A 20,805-nucleotide genomic window follows, 5' to 3' on the forward strand; every position below is an offset into this window, starting at 1 on the left:
TGCTTGACAAAGTCATCAGATATTTAGTTAACACTACTGTATCTGCTGTTCCCCTGTGGATACTCGTGTGTCCCTCAGCTCACTAAAAGTCAGTTTCCGGTGCTGTTACATACAATAATTACGACCAATTACTGGCAAAGACAGAGCTGCTGGCCACTTGAAAGATATTCAAAATAAGTGGAACGATCAAAAAATTATCTTAATAAAGACTACTCGAGCAAAGCAACAAGCAGACGCCCACAATCGCCGTCAACCTCGTTCCGGATGCGAGAAACAAGATCTTTCCCAAATCTATGGCGATACGCGAGCTTAACCTGGTTCATATGAGGACGGTTCCAATGTAGACGAACAATACGGCTAACCAGGAGCTCATCTGCGGAACCAATACAGGAATTAATCAGACAAGCATCGCGCATCACCGGGTCATTTGCGCTGCGGAGTATGTGGACTAGAGCATCTTCCAGGTGTCCCGAAAAGCACTCCTTGAGATGCTTCTCAAGAGAAAGATGGTAGCGTTCTTGAAAAGCGTGGGTGATAGCCCGCAGTTCTGCATCCGACGAGCGGGCAAAGATCGCGCAGACTTCGGTAGCATCGTTAACAACACGACCAGCCGTAGTTTCGTGTATGGCGCGAGCACTAGACTCGATGTTTTGGTGATTGATAGGAACATATTCGTCTTGCCTGGCTCCCCGCAAGACAGCCGTGAAAAGATCAGCCGTCTTCATCGATAGATCGTCTTTGACATCCTGCACAAGGGAACGATGGAAGCTGTGCTCATATGCAGTCTTGATCGCATGAATATCTGCGTTACTCCGGCCCAGGAGCACATCGTTCAATAGCCACTCTTTGGTGCCGAGACCCTTGACCGCCTCGCGTGCACTATCGGCGTCATATCGTAGAGGGCCGTCTACGATAGCTAGTAGGCCTTCTTCAAAGTGACCGGTCGTCTCGGACTCAATGTCCTTGTGAAGGTCACGTCTATGTCCTTTCGAATATGCTGCGCGCACAGCAGCCATTTGCAGCGGATCCAGGGGAGCGAGGACCATTATTAGCGTCTTATCGTCCGTGCCGAAACCCTTCATGGCTCTGCGCAAGGAGTCTGCTTCTCGTGTGTAATCGCCCATTGCGACAGCATGTGGGTCATAGCCCAGGGACGGCAATTGTGTCTGCTGTGGATGTGCGTATTGTGGAGCATAACTGGGAGCACTTGATACCGGCATTGACCCTGTTGCATGTGCATTAGGGACTTGGTTAGGCATAGACTGGGGATAATGGCCTTGCACAGCATTTGGCTGCTGCCCATAAGGGGCATGTAGAGGCTGGGGGTAGCCCTGTTGCGGGCCACCTTGACTAGGAATATAGCCACCAGACTGGGGAGCAGGATACTGTTGCTGCGGTTGTTGCCCATATTGAGGCTGAGGGTACTGCTGGGAGCCTTGCTGCGGGGCACCTGGACTAGGAATGTAGGCGCCAGACTGAGGAGCAGGATATTGCTGCGGTGGCTGTTGTCCATATAGAGACTGAGGTTGCTGCTGGAATCCCTGAGCCTGGAAAGGTTGGCCCTGAGTCCCCTGACCGTAGGGTGGATACAAAGGCTCTGAATGTAGTGTTAGTATGCAATGCCTTTGGTTCATTTGAATTACACAAGGACTCACGTTGGGGCGGGTTGTAAGACATGGCTGGACTCTGGAGATGATTCAAACCGTAATGACAGGCTGACAGCCCTATCTTTATACAGTAAACACTGCCTGGATGCTTGGTCTGCGGCGTTGTGGCTGTGCAAGCATCAATCATTCGCTAAGTGGTCGATGCCCGGCTGTCAGATTATAGTATTCGAGGCCCAAGCGCTATTAAACTCTGCTGCGCCACATGAAAGTCATCTCGCTTGACAGCGAAAGACCGCTAGATAAAGAGAAAGATACCGATTAGTAGATAGGAAACATAGTTCATGATACATAAGCCCCCTGGCCAATTTTCTCACCAATGTTTTATCAGGTGCCTCTTTGAAAAGTCTAAATTCCAACATATTGCGTACGCAGTAAATAAGGTTTTTTCAACTCAAAAACTCCTGTAAAAAGTGATGGAAGTGAAATACTCATCGCATATTGTTGAAAAGGTTATCATGTATCCATTCTAATGCAGTACATTCAAGGGGTATTTTGGAACGCCTAATAGTATAACGGTCATGCAAGTTCAGAATCACTCGTTGTCGACGTAGTTCGCCATCGGGTCCTGAGCGGCCATTCGGCTACGCTTGTAAGACTCCAGTTCCTCCTCGGTGATTCCAGATTTCATTTCCTCTAGTGTCCGCTTCTTCAAATTCGCCGTCTCATCATCCTTTTGACGATCGCCGGAAGTTTCAGGCTCGCGGGAGTAATCTGGGCCCTCGGCAGACTCATCCTCATTACCGTCATTATCAGGTAACATGAGCATATTGCCCTCCTCCTCCCAGGCCTTCTTCCCGTCCTCGCCAGTGCAATAACTGTTCTTGACGGTAGAGAAGCAGCACGAATAACCCCATTTGAATTCGTACCACCAGCTGCCAAAAACGGAAGTGTGGTTGTTGATTTTGACATCTTCCGGGTATTTGGATTTGGTAGCTTTCTTTGGGGCGCCTTTGATGGCCCCTGATTCATCATACTCCACAAAATGCTCGTTTTCAACCACCATGGTATCCCGCAGTGGAGTCTGTTGGAGATGCTCGCCGCCTCCATATTTCTCCAGAAGCGCCTTCCGCGAAGCCTCGCGTTTCTTTTCTGATTCTTCCTTCTCCTTCTTCCGGAGGAACTCTCCACTTGTTGGGTTGGCTTGAAGGTGAATTGGAGTGTTGCCCTTCTCTTGCGATTCCCACGCGTATTTTTGAGCCTGCTCAAATTCGGCAGCATCGCCAGAAGCACGAATGAAGTTTTCCTCAGCAACCAGCGCAGAGGCTTGATCTTCCTGCGCACCCATGTCTACCATCCTGCGAGTCTTGGGGTCGTACTTGGCGGAGTCTAGATCAAGATTCAAAAGGTATTTTGCGGTGTCTTCTCGAATACGCAAGTTGCGGGTGGCTGTGTTTTGTTGACGGCCCATGTCTGATTCCTCCGTGTAGCGAATATCTTCATCGGCATTATCCCCATCATCCTCCATGAGTTTTTTGAGATCAGCTCCTTCTTTGGCTGCCTTCTTCATCGCCTCCATTTCTTCGTACTCGTTCACAATGTTTTGGTACTCGCTGGCGTCGTATCCGTTCCATCGGTCTCGCTTCGCGTCCCAGCCCATGTTGACATCCTGGACGAGCTCGTCTGCCTGGATGTCCTTGCCCGTCCAGCGAGCACCCTGTTTTCGCGGGCGACTGAGGCATTCCTTGGTCTTATGTGTCATTGCGCCGCAGTTTTCGCAAGCGCCCTTTCGGTATTTTGTCGCGGCAGGCCCAGTGCGCTTTCCTCGATCATACCATTTTGACTGATCGGCACTTTTCTTTTGCAGACGTTGATGCTCTAAGTAATCATTTCCGGTCTCCTCGTCGATATAGAACGGCTTCTTCGAAATGAAAGACGGGATGTACTCGTTGCGTTCCTTGGACGCCACATCGGCGGGTTTTCGTGACATGGCGAAGTCGGCCTCGTGAGAGCGATGAGCTTGATTGTGTGCGGTATCAGAGAATGCGGTAGAAGGAAGCTCCGTACGATCCCAGCGTTGTGGCTTTGAGGACAAAAGTGAGGTTGAGACAAGTTCGAGAAGTCGTCGAAAGGAAGCTGGAGATTGAAGAGCGTTCACGTGACTGTCCCATAGGGACCCACCAGATGACTTGCATCGGGGATCTTTTATACGAGCTAGTAACTTTCACACGGACTCAAGGAAATAAATACGACCTAGACTCTCATAGCATACCAGAATGCGACTCATTTTTCAGTGTCACGGACCTCGTTTCTCGCATATTTGAAGCAAGGTTCATTACCAAAGCTCGATCTATGTCAATATTACCTAAGCGACATACCGCGCGCCGAGAGCGCGTCAAGATTCTAGAACTCAAAGAAGATTCCAACAAACTTCGCAGCATTGCATTACCAAGTCTTTGTTAGTGCTCCTGCACAATGTCGCCTATGGCCTCGATAGCACATAATCGGCCAGATGGATCCCTTTCGCGTGCGCCTTAACTGCATCGACCATTACCAAGCCACCGCGTCGGAGCTAGACCCTCCACTGCCCTGTCGAGATGGTGCATCTGCGAAAAACTACCAGCCTAGGGTGCCTGTGATTCGCGTGTTTGGTGCCACAGAAACCGGTCAACGAGTATGCGTTCACGTTCATGGCGCATTTCCATATCTGTACATCGAGTACAATGGGTCTCTGGAGACCGAAGCGGGTATGTAATCCAGGTCAATACTTTAAATAGTCTGCGATTGATCGAATACTAAGATAGTGCTTAGTGAATTCGGCGATTCAAACACTTCATCTCTCGATCGATCATGTCTTGGCTGTCAGTTATCGTCGCAATGCGTATGACCAGAAGACTGCATACGTCGCACACGTCACCCTCGTGAAAGGGATACCTTTTTATGGATACCATGTGGGATACCGGTTCTTCTTTAAGATCTACCTTCTGAATCCCTTCTACATCACCCGCCTAGCCGATCTCCTCCACCAAGGCGCGGTGATGAAACGACCACTACAACCATATGAAAGCCATATGCAATATGTTCCGCAGTGGATGTGCGACTACAACTTGTACGGTTGTAACTATATGGACTGCTCAAAAGTCAAATTTCGAGCACCAGTACCAGAATACCTGGAGCTGAACAACCTGGAACATCGTTGGCATGACCGGTCGATTGATCCCGAGAGCATAATCGATGACCCCGCTCTTGGAAAGCAAAGTCACTGCGCCTTAGAGGCAGACGTTTGCGTACAGGACATTCTTAACCGACTTGATGTCAAGGAACGTCCTTTACATCATGACTTCACAGAGATGCTACAACCAGTTGCTTTCAATGAGCGACTCGTTCCTAGCGTAGCTGGGCTATGGCAAGATGAGACGAAGAGACGCAAAAAGAGAATGGGGATAATTGACCCAAACAGTAGCCCTTTCGGGCCGGAAGATTTAATCTCGATGTCCGCGGATCCCAGAAACAAGTCCAAAGGAGGGTGGATACATGAAGATGAGTTTCGTGAGATGGCAGACCAGATCGCAGCAGATGAGAAGCACAGGGATAATGAGAAAGACATATGTTTTGATACGATCCTGAGCACAGATAAACATGCCGCCAATATCAAGACTGCTTTGAGCAGCGTTGAGGATTTCTTCCCGCAAAAATTTGGCCAATCCACTTTCCACGGCCAACCTTCAAAATCCGATGGACTGCCTCGAATATCTGTGGATGAGGAGGTCGCTCTGTTCACTCAGTCAAAGAGATCCCGGGAACATGATCAAGTGGATAATGCCTTTGAAATCGGAGTCGAAGAAGAAAATTCTCAGACAAAGAGAAACATGCTGGAAGAAAGCTTCTACGATGGTGTTTTTGATGATGTTGTCAATGTAGAAGATCCTACAAGCCATGAAGTTGCTCAACCCGAATTGGACTCGCGGACCAATGGGGATCCAACTAAGCACTCTTCATCATTGTCTTCCGAGGAATACCAGGAAGCCGGGTTAGAAGGAACCAAAGAAAGCCAAAATATTCTGAAGCGAAGATCTGAAGAGCACGTCTTTCCTGACCGATCATCCGTCAAGAAGCCGAGATTCTGGAGCATCTATGAACCACCGCAATCATCAAGAAAGCCAATCGACAGGGGTAAAATTGAAGACGAAGAACATACAGAAGCCCCGCGTAAGCCTGTATCTGCATCATCTGAGCCAAAATCATCCTCTTCGCAGAGAACAATTCGCGCCAAGGCGCAAAACCCTATTACCCGACTAAATTATCCCGTTGTGAAGGATCCCAATGACCCTTTAACTATCCTTCGATTCAGTCAAAGTCAAAATGACTCTCAATTTTCGAAGAAAGCATCGCAATCCTCCCAGCACATGCCCAGCTCGTTACCATCTAGCTCCGCTACACGCGACGCAGGCAATAATAAAGACTTAAGCAATAATAACGAGAAAGCATTCTCTTCATTGACAGGCTCTTCCTCTACGGTGGTGGGAATCCCTGCACTGAATTCACACATCGCTGGACTGAAGGAAAATCTCGCCGATTCATTCGAGTTCCTGCCGGACAAAGCCCTGTGTCTTTTTAAACTCGCAGGTCCAGGTAGCAATGATGTTATTTCCACTATGGATGTTTATGGTCGTCCTCCAGTCGTCTATCAGAAGGCATACTATAGCGATGAGACTGATGTGCCTGAAAGGCCCCGGCAATATGCGGGGCGGGAGTTTCGACTGGAAAGCAATACAATCCACTTTCTCCCGCACTTCGACCCGTCGGGAAGTCTACCTGCAATGTCTGGTGAGCAATGTCCGATAACTCTAGACCGAGAGCAGCAAGAAACAGCCGATCGACGACTACGACAATCGTGCACCATTAGAGAATGGGAGTTTGCGCCTGTTCCACCGAGTCGAGCTGAAGTTATTGAGTGGCTTGAGCAACATGAACAGTCCCATGATGTCACACTAACAGTAAATAGTCTTCCACCAGAACCTAAGCCTGAATTGCTATCGCAAATTGAGGGACCAACACAGAACCGTCATGGCTTTAAATACTCACAAAAGACCAAGAAGACCAGCGTGGAACATCAAATTCAGTACATGAGCACAATGAGCTTAGAAGTGCATGTGAATACTCGTGGACAGCTATCAGCCAACCCCGCGGAAGACGAGATTTCTTGCATCTTTTGGTGTGTTCAGTCCGAAGACGTGGACATCGAAGTCAACAGCCACCTCCCTGGTGTCCATGTTGGCATCGTATACCAAGGCGAGGGTGAGAGACCGGAGGCCAAGGTCTCCAAAGCACTTAAGATTGACATGGAACACGAGCCAACGGAGCTTGACCTGATCAATCGCCTGATTGATATTGTCCGCGAACATGATCCGGACATTATCACTGGCTACGAAGTGCACAACGGTTCTTGGGGCTATGTGATTGAGCGTGCTCGGAAGAAATACGACTTCGAGCTTTGTGACGAGATCTCCAGGGTGAAGGCTCAGGCACATGGAAAATTTGGCAAAGAAGATGACCGGTGGGGACATGGTCACACTTCATCAATCAAAGTGACTGGCCGACATATGATCAATATCTGGCGTGCGATGAGTGGCGAGCTCAACCTGCTGCAATATACCATGGAAAATGTCGTGTTTCACCTTCTGCACCGCCGAATCCCACATTACTCTCATAAAGACTTGACAAAATGGTACCGAAGCGAAAGGCCTCGAGATATTCTCAAAGTCCTCGATTACTTCACTTCTCGAGTGCAGATGAACCTTGAAATCCTTGAAGCTAATGAGTTGGTTCCGCGCACCAGTGAACAAGCTCGACTTCTTGGAATAGACTTCTCCTCCGTCTATTATCGAGGATCTCAGTTCAAAGTTGAATCTCTGATGTTTCGAATCGCCAAGCCCGAAAATTACCTACTTGTATCGCCAAGTAGAAGGCAAGTCGGGCAGCAGAATGCTCTCGAATGTCTGCCACTTGTAATGGAGCCGCAGAGTGACTTCTACACCAGCCCGCTCGTGGTCCTTGATTTTCAGTCGCTCTACCCTAGCGTGATGATCGCGTACAACTACTGCTACTCGACATTCCTAGGCAGAGCATCGTCTTGGCGTGGCCGAGACAAGATGGGATTTTTAGACTATGAGCGACAGCCACGCCTGCTGGAACTGCTTAAAGACAAGATCAACATCTCACCAAATGGCATGATGTACGCGAAGCAGGAAGTACGGCAGTCTCTTCTAGCAAAGATGCTGACGGAAATCCTCGAGACTCGAGTCATGGTCAAAACTGGCATGAAGGCCGACAAAGATGATAGAAATCTACAACGCCTTCTCAACAACCGCCAGCTAGCTCTCAAGTTGATTGCGAACGTGACTTATGGCTACACATCGGCATCTTTCTCCGGCCGTATGCCCTGCTCCGAGATCGCAGACAGTATCGTCCAGTCTGGTCGTGAAACACTGGAAAAAGCCATTGCATTCATCCACTCAATAGAAAGATGGGGTGCCGAGGTAGTGTACGGCGACACAGACAGTCTCTTCGTCTATTTGAAGGGCCGAACACGCGACCAAGCCTTCGATATTGGTGAAGAAATCGCCCAAGCAGTAACAGACATGAACCCCCGTCCCATCAAACTCAAATTCGAAAAGGTGTACCATCCCTGCGTCCTGCTTGCCAAAAAGCGCTACGTCGGCTTCAAATACGAACATCGCAATCAAACCGAACCCGAGTTCGACGCCAAGGGTATCGAAACCGTCCGCCGCGACGGCACTCCTGCTGAACAGAAGATCGAAGAAAAGGCCCTCAAGATCCTCTTCCGCACCGCAGACCTCAGTCAAGTTAAATCCTACTTCCAGCGCCAATGCACAAAGATAATGCAGGGTCGTGTCTCAATCCAGGATTTCTGTTTCGCCAAAGAGGTTAAATTAGGCTCATACAGTGAACGCGGCACTCTCCCCGCCGGCGCTATGATCAGCACCAAGCGGATGATCGACGACCCTCGCCTGGAACCGCAGACCGGCGAACGTGTCCCCTATGTTGTAATTACTGGCGCGCCGGGCTCGCGACTAGTAGATCGATGCGTGGGACCCGAGACGCTCCTCCAGGATGCCCAGCTCGATCTTGATGCGGAATACTATATCTCCAAGAACATCATTCCACCACTCGAGCGCATCTTCAATCTTGTTGGTGCGAACGTACGTCAATGGTACGATGAGATGCCCAAGGTTCAGCGTATCCGACGCGTTGATACTTCTAAAGAAACAAAGATCATGAAACGGACGCTAGAATCATACATGCGCTCATCATCGTGCGTTGTATGCAGAGCGAAACTTGACGATGCTAACGGTTCTCTATGCGAGGAATGTCTCCGGCATCCGCATCTTACTCTCTTGGGTGTTGTTTCGAGGCTACAGCGTGCTGAGAAACGGGTTGTTGATCTTGAGGCTGTGTGTCGATCTTGTATGGGTGTTTCTGCCGTGGATGAGGTTAGCTGTGATAGTTTGGATTGTCCTGTTTTCTATTCTCGGACACGCGATGCGGCTAATTGGCGTCATTCGAAGACTGTGCTAGAACCTGTGGTGGAGTTATTGGAGAACAAGGGAGAAGAGGGATTGGATTGGTGATTTTAGTATTGATGTAAACTAAGCAATTGAGATCTGCGGTCCATGTGGAAGGAAAGGCAAGCGCATCTCAAGCAATTCCCATCACTGTATCCTTCACGCAAATTTTGCTACTTTTGTATATGTCAATCACCACCGAGCAAGCGAAGCAAATCATCCAGAGCGCCGGGTTCCACGTCTCCACCTTGCTCAACAATTTCGACCATAGCTCTAGACTCATGGTTTTCGCCGCCCGCTTCACAGGCCTTATGGGAACTTGTATCAGTGCACAGCTCAGCTTCCTCTTTGCTCTCGTGGCGTCTACCCAGATGAACATCTGACTCGAAGCCAGATGTGTGGGAATTGACACCCGCTACAGAATCACTGTAATGACACTGGGGACTGTTCTGACCAGGAGGCGCACTCTCCGGAGGAATTACATCAACTAAATCAGATTCTGTGCCCGCTTCCGTAGCAAAACTCTTCAATCCGGAAAGGAGCATCTGCACCTCCGCCTGGGTGTAAATCTTTTTCTTGACCTGTGGCAATTCGCCATCGGCAACCGCATCTGCAACTGGCATATTGAAATTGCCTATCGCTATCTTGCCGAGGAACTCATGAAAAATCCATGGAAAACTGATGAGCGGTAGCTGTATCTTGCCACCTTCCTCGCTGCCTGCTTCGTCTGTATCGTCGTAATCATTGAGAACCGGATTTTTTTGGGCTTGCAGTGTGTATGCCATCTCTTCGTGCGTCACGCGGTAAAGGGCTACAACCAACGGGGCAGTTTCTTCAAACGTGCGTCCGCCGACCTTTTCATAGCATGTATGCCGGAAACCCTCGCGGAGAGATCCAGTTATGCGGCCTAGATCTTCATGGATCTTGTAGTCACGACAGAGGCAGTTGTGGGACATGACGAAAGTGGACCAGACCTCAAATTCGGTCTTGATGTCAAACTGTGCCATAATTCGACGCACTGCGGTATCATAATTGACTTTTAAATCTGCTGCAAATTCAAGGTATTGTTCACTGGCAGGGACAAGCTCGCAATTCAGGATTCGAGCGTCGAACGGTAGGTTGAGTGTTGGTGCGAAATCTTTCGTCTCCACTGCATCGTAAATCTGACCTAGGATCTTTCGCGATTTGTAGATCTGTTCTGGGCGTTTGTGCTTCTTCTCCATAAAATGTGGCCATTGACGAGGCTCCAAATCGCGATCCATGTTTGCAACACTTCCTGTTTTGACGTAGTCAACCGCATCAGAATGCAATTTCGCAAGCTGTTGACATTTGGTCTCGAGAACACCACCGGGGAGCCTGTCAGCATGAGCCATATGGGCGTGTGCAATTCGAGGGAGGCTGTCATTTTTCATGTATGTCACGAAGAATGATGTGATCTCATCAACGGTGACATCGTGGTCCATATCGGGAGCTTTGTTGCTGCTGTATTTCATTGGAGTCATAAACCAATTCTGAGGAATAAGGTCTTGATCCCATAATACCATATAGTCATCACCGTCAAGATCTCCACCGGAGCACATGCTAGCCAGGTCTCGATCGCCAGTCTTCGGTAAAACCACAACGTCACAAAGATATCTGAGCTCTGGTTTATCGACCGCATTCACAACACGAATATCACCAGCGTGGAGAGACGGATTCCGGGCTAATATGCAGAGCCCTTTAATGACCTCAGGCTTACCACCTTCCAAGCGGCAAACTTGAACGAATATCTCAGGAACGGCAGTAATTCTCTCTTCATATGATGCCGTTCGAAGACTGGGGCTATGATTGAATTGGCCCTTCAGAACTCCCATCTCATCCATGCAGCCAAACAGATTTGTACCTTGATCAATCACAATATGGGCTTTCTCCTTGATATTCTTCAGATGCCATGCTTTCCACAATTGGAGCATTGAGGTAACAAAAGGCTCATTGATCTGCATGAATCCCTCCCTCACCATGCGAGCTAGACTGATCGTGATATGATTGGGATCAACAAACCTGTGGAGCTGGCGAACTGCGGGCTCGACTTGGCTCATGGCTAAATTTAAGTCCTCGAGCATGATGTTAAGCTTTTGGTGGAATACTCTATCCGGGATCTTGAGAGCCGACAGTGCGAGAATCATTTGGCGATTCAACGTTGCGGGATAGTATCGTGACCAGCGAATAATTTCTAGTCCATTTGCCTTGGCTTCAAACTTGAGCTGACTGGGGCGGATATGAATCTCCTTAGGCTGAGGGTCCGGGGAAACAACCAGCAGACCTTTGCAGCCCCCAAGACGAAACTGAAATGCAGAGGGTGGTTTCCCGGTCCTCGTTTCAATATTGAGGTCGGTCACGGTCATCTCCGCGAGAAACCTGGAGATTTTACCGACTCCATCCGAAAAGGTAAAGCCGTTGCGGACGACTTCCTCGCACATTTTAATCTCAACTCGACAACCAGAGACAGGGCGAGTAGTAGAGAAACACTGACCCAGTCGCGCGGCAAATTTTGCGATGTTCCGAATATGGTTGAACTGACCCATCCAAGCCCGAATATGAGCGGCTGTTAGGTCTGGCGTCGGAGCAAAGAAATAGGCACCATGTTCACGGAATTGGGAGTTTCCGAAAGCTAGAAATTCATAGTGACGGTCCCCTACTGTAATGCCCCTAGTCAGGGTTCTTTTGACCCGAGTGAACGTTTCATCATTGCTATCGTTGAAGCTGGAATGTATCCTACCCTGGGTTACCTCGTCTGTAAATCGAACCCGAAGGAAACGGTCCGCAAATTCAATGTACCGGCGAGTGACACGGTTGGAAGTATCCACAGTAGGTGTGCTGTAGTAAATAGTTGTCGGTGTCACCCTGGCGCTGCGCATGTAGCAGCAATGCTTGCTAAGCTTGGACTTCGGTTTGCGGAACTGCAGATTGAAGATCTGCATGGGGTCAATATAGCTCTTCCTGCTTGTAGCCACATGTTCCAGGAGAGCCTTGGCATCGGCTTCTCCGAGCTCCATGAGCTTCAAGAGAAATTTTCTGAGCACTGCGAACTCCGAAAAATATCTGTTTGAGAGGCATACTTCGAGTTGGTAGCGGACAGAGAATGGCAGGTGAACAAAATCCTGGTCATACAGGTTTTCGAGCATGGACATGCCATGCGTTGATTCTGTATGGTCAATCCATTTCCAAACTGCTTGAGGACGCACAGTGGATTCCGTGAAACTGCCATCATTGATGATGATATTGTGGTCCTTCAAGATCTCTTGAATGACCTTTAAATTATGGACATCGTCTCGGGAGAACGTGATCTTGAATACGTTCCATCTGCCTAGGAGGAACGAAGTTGGTTAGCTTGAGGGATCTAGGCGTGTGTCAAGGCGACTGACCTGTGTCAATGATCTGGCCCGACTTGCGCAGGTTGGTAGAGATGTTCGCCTGGGACAAAGGGTTGTGGACAACAGAAGTCTGACGATACCATGTATCAGAAGCTCTCCAGGTAATCTCCGAGTTGAATGCGGTGGTAGAAGTTTGACGGTGAAAGATAGGAGGAGCGTCAAGCACGATGACGTAGCAATGCTCGCTCGTGCCGTTGTTCTTCATTTCCCATACTTTTGAGAGCTCAAAAAACTTCATTCGGATCCGATACAAAGACGGAGGCGTCACAACCCCTGTGCGCTTTGAACTGGATTGACGGATTGCCAGCTCAAAAAATATATAGAGTGCTCGGGCTCGGACGTCCCAAACGGATTTTAGGGAGTTGGAACTCTCGAATGTGCGCATTGGAAAGAATGTTTTCTCATCTGGGCAGACTCCAACATCCAATTTGGATAGATAGAGTTCCTACATTGAAATTCAAATGTCAGAAGCCCGCTTAGTATTAGCATTCCTGGAATAGATTGAAACTGACAATTTCTGTTGGATAGAATACACCCTCACGAACGGGGCTGGGCACCCACGGCTCATAAGAATTCAGTTCGATGTTGAGCTGGAGGTAGCAGATTAGGCCATTGCGCAATTTAAAGGGATAGGTTTGGTTTGACCAAAAATCTCTGGTAGGAGGGGGCCTTCAAAGTAGTCAGAAATGGGCTTGAGAGATATCCAATATAGAAATGAGCGTAGGATGGAATCTAAGAGACTGTTGACCGAGGCCAAAATGAGACTTACTTGAAGCGAATCCGCCCACGGCTTGATCGGTTACCGTTGCGGTCTTCGAAAATATCGATGGAGAAGATGTTGCCCTCGTTCGAAAAAGCGTCCCATAGAGCGTAGGTGCTGGTTTCCTTAGGGAGGTCTGAGACACCCACTGCCACAGATTCCCAATTTCTCCATGTTAGCCACACGGGTGGAGGCGGAGAAACAGGTGAACGGCGGGGATACATGGTTAGAGATCTAGCGATGAGAGATATATGAAAAGTGCGTGGGAGTTGTATGAGAGATATGTGGGAGTTAGATGACCCGAGAAGGAAGATCGTAGATAAGTTTAGAAAACATGTGGTGGGTGGGATAGATGTCTGAGTAGACATATGACCCTAACATGGGTGACTTAGGAACATGTCATAGTCGGTGAATCAACAAGTGAAGACGTACCCAAGCAGAAGTATCTCCCAGGTCCTAGAAACCTTGTTGGCTACAAGTGCAGGCATGACGGAAGAAGAAATTTCCCTCAGCTTGACAAAAAAACATCGTGAACGCTCTAGAGAGCTTAACTTCTCCTAGGTCCTATGGATGGTCGTTGATCCTGAACTTCATGGGAGGCACAAAGAATCCCATTCTGTTTTCATTATATCTTTCCAAGCACCTGCTCCAAACACTACCTGGGCAGGAACCAGTTCTTATGTCCTGAAATGGCTTTCGATAATTTGTGAAGATATCAAGATTTGGTTCGTCCAACGGTACTGGAGGGAGATGTGAAAGTTTTGGATCTTGCTACAAGCGGTGTATATAGTTCTGTTCTTTGGGAAGGGTTTCAAGGTCTTTATCATAGGCGAAGATATCAAAAGACAGCTCGTACCAAAGGGAAAATAGTGAGGGATTGGATGTGCTCATAAAAAAATTGGATAGCGACTTTCAGGCGACTTGCTCCGAGAAAAAGCTTTCCAACTTTCGCCTCTGGGCATCTACCACCGTATGACAGGGATGCGTAGGACTATTATTCATAAAGAGGGCTGACTGTTCATAAACTGAACTCATTGCGGACCGAGTTGGTCATTTGACCCAGAAAATGCAGTACTGCTCAAGAACAAGTCCTTGGAGAACTCCAGATCCATATCCAAATCGATAGCCTGCAGCTTATTTTCTGAATATTGGCCTTGTTTCGAAGGCTGACTCGACTGCGATTTACGGGGACTATTACAGTCCCTAAGTCCAAGAGGTCGGCGGACAACTTGAACAGTGGAACCCGGACAGCTTTGTTTGGATGGCCCGTTAGCGGAAGTCGTAGATGACTGCAGGATTCCGGGGTTCATTGAGAGTCGATTGGCCTTTGACCGTTTGGGGCTGGGACCCCGGACATTAGAAGCTAGTTCATCGAAGGACTCAGCTAGCTGGCTCTCCTCGTCGTCGCATGCAGACTCGCGCATGTTTCTTGGATGTCTCCGTTCTGTGCCTGGCTGGGGCTCCTGGGTGGAAGCAGGTGGTTCCATTGGTTTGGCAGTGAAGCCCATGACGTTCATCAGCCTACCAATGTGTTGCTGCGCCTCGGAAAATTCGCGAGCTTTATTGGCTCGCTCATCTCGGAGAGATTGAATCTATGCATTTGTGAGTAAAAATATCGATATGGAAGGTGAATGGGGACTAACCTTCTTTTCCAACATGTGAATACATTTGTCTTTTGAATGGTGTTCCTTAGAGGCATTCTGAGCAGCGACCTGCATTGCCATATGTAGCCGACCGATCTCTTCCTTGTGGGACTGATTCTGTTTTTCTTCGTTAGTATGATATAGCAGAGTGTAAGAGAAATTGGTTACCTCTGATGTGGCTCTCGTAAGCTCGATTTCATATTTCTGTTTCGTGGCTTCTAGTCCAAGCCGGGACTCTTCTTGAGCTTCTTCTAGTGCAAAGCAAAGCTTCTTGGATTCCATATTCTGCTCATCAATCTGTTTAATGTCAGTACATGTGCCTCTCTAAAATTTGAGCAGCCTTACCATTGTCTTCATATTTTCGATCTCCATCTGCATGTTTTCTGTCTCCGTCAAAAGACGTTGAATGTCGTCCTCTTTCTTGGAGCAAAGCATCTTGTTGTCTTCAAACAATGCATTAATTTCCGCAAGCTCCTTAAGCAAACAGGCGGAATTTTGATTCGATATGGCTTGTTCTCTGTTATACTCCTCCAATGTCTGCTGCATTTGTCGAACCTCTGACTTGAGGTGTTTGAGCTTCTCTTGCTGCTCCTCAAGCTGGTCGTCTTTTTCAGTGCAAGTTGCAAGTAGGTCTAATTCTCGATCCCGAGCGCTTTCTTGCTCTTGATGGGTCATTTCAGTGAACCGACGCCGCTGCTCTTCGAATTCATGCCGTGCGGACTCTAGAGCGACTGACAGTTCGTCTACGCGAGCACAAGAGGAATCTTGTTCCTTGCGGAGGATTTCTTCAGCGAGGCGACGTTGCTGGTCGAGCTCTTGTCGTGCAGAGTTCAGAGCAGCAGACATCTCTTCGGCACGAACACGAGCTTTTTCAGCATGTTGCTCTAAACGAGAAAAGTTTTGCTGTAGCTCCAAGATCCCACTGGATGAATTTTCTAATTGCTTTTCCAGACCTTCATTCCGCCGCTTGAGGGTTTCGGCTTCGAAAATGTGTCGGTCGCGCTCTTCTTCTGCGGAACGCAACGGTCCCTCAACCTCATAGCAACGACGTTCCAAATCGACACAGACATCTTCAATTTTTTTGATCATGTCCTCGCGGGTACTTTGGGCTTTTTGCATCAAAACATCAGCGACATCAAATCGCCAATCCCGAACTGGATACTCGGTGTTTGAAAAGTCCTGTCTGTTGCGCAGAGAGACTGAATATCGAAAGTCTTGCAAGATGGCTGTGGAGAATAAACAGCCATTGCCACATATTGTGATCCTAACATGCTCAACAAAAGATTTCATGACAAGAATCTCACTGTTATTTCCACCCCTTGAAAGTGCAGCAGCAAAATAGATATCGAAAATCTTGATCAGAAGCTGATTCTGCAATGAGTTCTTAGCACAAGAGCAGGCTTGTAGTCCCTGACACTGAGTCTGTTTGGGTTTGGCTGGGAAACTCCCAAGCAGACCGAGGACGGATTCTCTAGTAGAGACTGAATCAAGAAGGGAGTCAAATAATACTGGGGACTTGGATGATTGAAACCCTGCAAGTATCAAATTGGCCAATTGCAGATCGGACAGTGAGTGTTGACCAGGTAGATCACCCTCTTGGACAACTTCAAAAGTGAATCTCAGAAGATGATAAACGGCTGATTTCTCAGAACACTATTTGAAGTCAGAAACAAAAACCAACAAATAAAAAACGAATATTTACTTACAACCAGCGACTCAGCCATACGTTGGATAAGATGGGGTAGCATGACTCCCATCACGCCCCTGCTGCCCTTTGAGACAAGAATATGCAATGCAAGCTCTCTAATATGGCCAGGAAGATCGGCCGCAGGAAGAAGAGATAAGAGAAAGGCAACGCCCTGAAGTTAAGTCAGTCAGTAGTAGTGCAAATCGAATTAAAGGTACCTTACAATCATCTGAATTTCCCGATCCAGTCCATCTCTAGCAACCTTTTCACACAGCTTAGCAATCTTGGAGGAATTTCCAGATATCCAAGCCTGTTTTTGCTCCGGCTCAATAGCATCGGCAATACAAATGGCAAGTTGAATACTTTCAGCTGCCTGCGGGGGAGTCAGGTTGTTACAATTCGATGAGCAAGCAAGGATGACCCGGAGGACGACCAAGTCCAACGTCTTCAGACCCCGCTTTGGCCCGAAAAATTGCCGAATATTGAGAAGCCATGATGGGACTTCTGGTCCGTGTTTGTTAGTAAAGCCGACAGTTCGAATCGATGCAATGCGTGCAAATGTTGCAAGGCACAAGAGGTTGCCCATGTGATCATCCAAGTTGCGTAAAGTCTTCGTAAATTCTACCTGCATATTAGACATTACCTCGGTCGGAACATCATGCTGAAGGAGTGAGCATCCCTGAAGTCCATTCATCAAGGTGTGCAAGGGCGCGATTGTGTCTGCGTTTGGGGTCCGGGCCATTGCGGTCACAAAACAGGTGATCAGATTGGCAAGCCGAGCAGGAGGCACAAGCCCTGCCGGGAATGGACTGGAGAGTAAAGATACACATGCCAGCTTATACTGCATTTATATTAATTTTTCACCCAAAATGATACTCTTGTGCCAAGAACTTGATTCACCTCTGATTCACCACCATCGACGGCTTTTTGTAAGAAAGCATCCAGAATCACTGGATGGCGAAGTAGGACTGCATCTCGGAATGTGATTTCGGAGACTAAACGCCATCAGCAACATAAACATTCATAAGACCAATATGCTTGGTCCTTACCAAAAATAGAAAGTAGTGGAAGAGCGATTCGCGACCGTGAGAGGCTTTCTACCAATACATCGGCCAACAGTCCAATTTGGCAAGGCTTTTGCAGCGCCCAGCATTTGACTGTCGAAGTAGTCCTACTCTGAAGCAGCGTATATAGATCCTATCGCACATGGTGTCAGCTGATATCCCGCTATTTACTGGGTCAGAATCACCTACCTGCAGCGACGGTGCGTAAGGAGCAGTCACAATCCGCTCGATCTCGTCTACCAAATGCGTCAAATCTTGAGACATTCTGACGGTCTCTGCAACCACAGACGATGCCTAGGATCGTAGTCCTCTTGGAGTGTCGTCGGCACGCGGGTCGTGGATTGAAAGAACCGTGTTGACGTGGTTGCCCGGTCAACGGATATGACGCTGTCTGACCAATCAGCGCGCTCCATTTCTACATAGTAAGGAGCGTTTTACAGAAATCCTGACTGCACGACCATTGGTGGACAGACTCTCATTTACCTTGGCCCTCATTCTATGGATTTGAACCCCCACACCCTGTTCCTTCCCCCACGCCCGACCCCAGTGGAGCGGAAGCGCATCGGTGGAAGTCCGAAGCGGGGAAGTTCAATTCGCGGTTAGTTGCACACCTCATAGAGCTCGCATATGTCGTAAGCATTAACCGAGCTCGAGAAAGAGATCCACGGAATTCTAGCGCAGAAATGTCTACATTTCCGGCCTTTGCATTTTTCTTTTCCTCTTTACCCTTCAAACATCAATAGATATTTACCATGCGAGTCACGCTCAAAATCCCTCAGGGCTTCTCCACTCCCCGCATACCCCATTGCCGTCCCCGGACCTCCCAATCCCAATTCCTGCCTGGCGGAATTCGGGCAAATAGCTCAATTACCCAGACCGGCAACACCCAACAGAGCTCTTCAAGCTCTGGTTCATCGCCGAATAATTCTTTCTGGACTCCGGCGCGAGCATTTCTTGTCTCCGCATTTGCTGCGGGGTTGGGTTACAGTTTTGCCTCGTACAACCAGACACCTCGACCGGCGACAAAGGCGCAGTATGGATCATTGAAGGATTTTGAAAAGGTATCACGACTAAAAAAAGGTCTCTTTCTTTGCCGGTTCACTGACTGATTATCAATAGGCGATCGCAGAATTGAGAGCTAAGCTAGGCGAAGATGCGGTCAGCACCGATGAAGGCGACCTTCAATCACACGGATATTCGGAGTGGTCAACTCTCAATGCCGACCGCCTCCCGGTCGCCATAGCATACCCGACATCGACTGAGCAGGTCTCGGAGATTGCAAAGGTCTGCAACAAGTACCGAATGCCCATGATCCCGTACTCCGGCGGGTCTAGTTTAGAGGCCAATTTCTCCGCGCCCTATGGCGGCATGACCATTGATTTCGCTATGATGAATAAAATCTTGACGATTCACGAGGACGATCTAGATATCGTTGTGCAGCCTTCTATACAGTGGATGGACTTGAATGAGCAGATTAAGGATACGGGTCTGTTCTTCCCTGTCGACCCAGGCCCATCCGCCATGATTGGTGGTATGGTTGGCACGAATTGCAGTGGAACAAATGCTGTTCGATACGGAACGATGAAAGACTGGGTGATCAATCTTACCGTTGTTCTTGCCGATGGCCGAGTGATCAAGACTCGGAGACGGCCGCGCAAGACATCCGCTGGGTATAATCTTACGGGCATGTTTGTGGGGTCTGAGGGAACGTTGGGAATTGTTACGGAGGCCACGTTGAAGCTGGCTCCCATTCCTGAACAAACCCGAGTTGGGGTTGTGACATTCCCGACTATTCGTGACTGTGCTTCTACTGCGATGCAATTGATCAAAAAGGGTATCTCCGTGCAATGCATGGAGATATTGGATGATGTGCAAATGGATGTGATCAACCGTGCAGGTGGGACTGGGCGCTCGTGGACTGTAGCTCCTACGCTCTTCTTTAAGTTCTCCGGAACTAAGGCCGGTGTCGCTGACAGTGTCAATCTGACGACGATACTCGCTAAGATCAACCATGCCTCATCCGTTGAGTTTGCCAAGGATGAGAAAGAAGCTCATGACCTTTGGTCGGCACGTAAGCAGTCACTGTGGAGTATGATGTCGCTCCGCCCGGAAGGCTCTGATGTCTGGTCGACGGATGTCGCTGTGCCTCTATCCAGATTACCCGAAATTATTGGTAAGTTCGGCCCCAATACCTTCGAGGTCAGATGGTATATACTGACAGCCTTGGTATCATAGAAATCTCTAAAAAGGAACTGGTTGATCTTGGTCTATTTGCCAGCATCCTCGGACATATCGGCGATGGAAACTTTCACGCTAGCATCATGTTTGACCGTCAAGACCCGGATCAGAAGGAGCGAGTAGAGAAGGTCGTATATGACATGGTAAATCGCGCTCTCGAGATGGAGGGCTCATGCACGGTATGATCTATCCCACCAGAATAAAGATCTTGAGAACTAATATCCTTTGCAGGGTGAACACGGTATTGGTCTTGGTAAGAAGGGATCACTGAAAAAGGAACTCGGAGAGGATACCATTGATATAATGCGCGGTATAAAGCGCTCCCTTGACCCGCATTGGCTCCTGAACCCTGGTAAGATCTTTGATTTGGAGAGGGATTCGTGAAAGTGAGCCGAGAGACCAATAAATTCCCTCTCCCCAAATGAGAAAGTGCCCAGATGTCTCAGTTATTGCACATAGTAAAAATAATAAATACCTCGGGTACATTGCGTGGAAATAATCACTATGTACACCCGCATAGAAATCAGGAGTATAGATCACAATGCCAAGAATCCGGCTTTGAGGCCGAGATGTATCCTGCAAAATGGCCGAGGTCGGAGGGCAAGCCATGCAAGGGAAGATCATGCCTAGAAAGCGGAGATCAACAGGCCCCGCATACTTTAACTCTTCCCCCAACCCCGGATCTTCCTCACGTTTTCAATTTCTCCAACACCACAAGTGAGATCCCGGAAGAATACTTCTTGTCGGCTTAATACAATGGAGTCTAAGCTATCTGATTCAGCCCATATCGAGCTCCGTGAGAAGCTTTCA

The 20,805-nt window shown here is 48.4% G+C and overlaps 6 protein-coding genes across 6 annotated transcripts; 2 read left to right on the plus strand and 4 right to left on the minus strand.

The window, feature by feature from the left end:
- Window positions 1-209: 209 nt before the first annotated feature.
- Window positions 210-1,677, minus strand: N7484_007380 (annexin; the record flags this gene model as incomplete). The annotated part of the gene is made up of 2 exons (XM_057117767.1): window positions 210-1,597; window positions 1,656-1,677. 2 exons carry the CDS (start codon window positions 1,675-1,677, stop codon window positions 210-212), a joined length of 1,410 nt encoding a protein of 469 aa, XP_056970802.1.
- A 522-nt stretch (window positions 1,678-2,199) lies between these two features.
- On the minus strand, window positions 2,200-3,594 carry slu7 (mRNA splicing protein SLU7; the record flags this gene model as incomplete). Its single annotated transcript, XM_057117768.1, has 1 exon — window positions 2,200-3,594. One exon carries the CDS (start codon window positions 3,592-3,594, stop codon window positions 2,200-2,202), a length of 1,395 nt encoding a protein of 464 aa, XP_056970803.1.
- A 522-nt stretch (window positions 3,595-4,116) lies between these two features.
- Window positions 4,117-9,256, plus strand: N7484_007382 (DNA-directed DNA polymerase zeta catalytic subunit REV3; the record flags this gene model as incomplete). Its single annotated transcript, XM_057117769.1, has 2 exons — window positions 4,117-4,351; window positions 4,416-9,256. The coding sequence occupies 2 exons, from the start codon at window positions 4,117-4,119 to the stop codon at window positions 9,254-9,256; spliced, it is 5,076 nt and encodes a 1,691-aa protein (XP_056970804.1).
- A 122-nt stretch (window positions 9,257-9,378) lies between these two features.
- On the minus strand, window positions 9,379-13,587 carry N7484_007383 (uncharacterized protein; the record flags this gene model as incomplete). The annotated part of the gene is made up of 4 exons (XM_057117770.1): window positions 9,379-12,536; window positions 12,595-13,048; window positions 13,116-13,272; window positions 13,373-13,587. 4 exons carry the CDS (start codon window positions 13,585-13,587, stop codon window positions 9,379-9,381), a joined length of 3,984 nt encoding a protein of 1,327 aa, XP_056970805.1.
- Window positions 13,588-14,394: 807 nt separating this feature from the next.
- On the minus strand, window positions 14,395-18,021 carry N7484_007384 (uncharacterized protein; the record flags this gene model as incomplete). The annotated part of the gene is made up of 9 exons (XM_057117771.1): window positions 14,395-14,955; window positions 15,007-15,123; window positions 15,175-15,303; window positions 15,352-16,659; window positions 16,713-16,865; window positions 16,917-17,534; window positions 17,594-17,688; window positions 17,743-17,890; window positions 17,947-18,021. 9 exons carry the CDS (start codon window positions 18,019-18,021, stop codon window positions 14,395-14,397), a joined length of 3,204 nt encoding a protein of 1,067 aa, XP_056970806.1.
- Window positions 18,022-18,509: 488 nt separating this feature from the next.
- On the plus strand, window positions 18,510-20,379 carry N7484_007385 (FAD-binding oxidoreductase; the record flags this gene model as incomplete). The annotated part of the gene is made up of 4 exons (XM_057117772.1): window positions 18,510-18,818; window positions 18,877-19,930; window positions 19,993-20,174; window positions 20,227-20,379. 4 exons carry the CDS (start codon window positions 18,510-18,512, stop codon window positions 20,377-20,379), a joined length of 1,698 nt encoding a protein of 565 aa, XP_056970807.1.
- Window positions 20,380-20,805: the final 426 nt, after the last annotated feature.

Source organism: Penicillium longicatenatum (assembly GCF_028827895.1).
Source record: "Penicillium longicatenatum strain IBT 33135 chromosome Unknown contig_4_segment0_segment0, whole genome shotgun sequence".
In the NCBI taxonomy this organism is placed as follows: Eukaryota; Fungi; Ascomycota; class Eurotiomycetes; order Eurotiales; family Aspergillaceae; genus Penicillium; species Penicillium longicatenatum.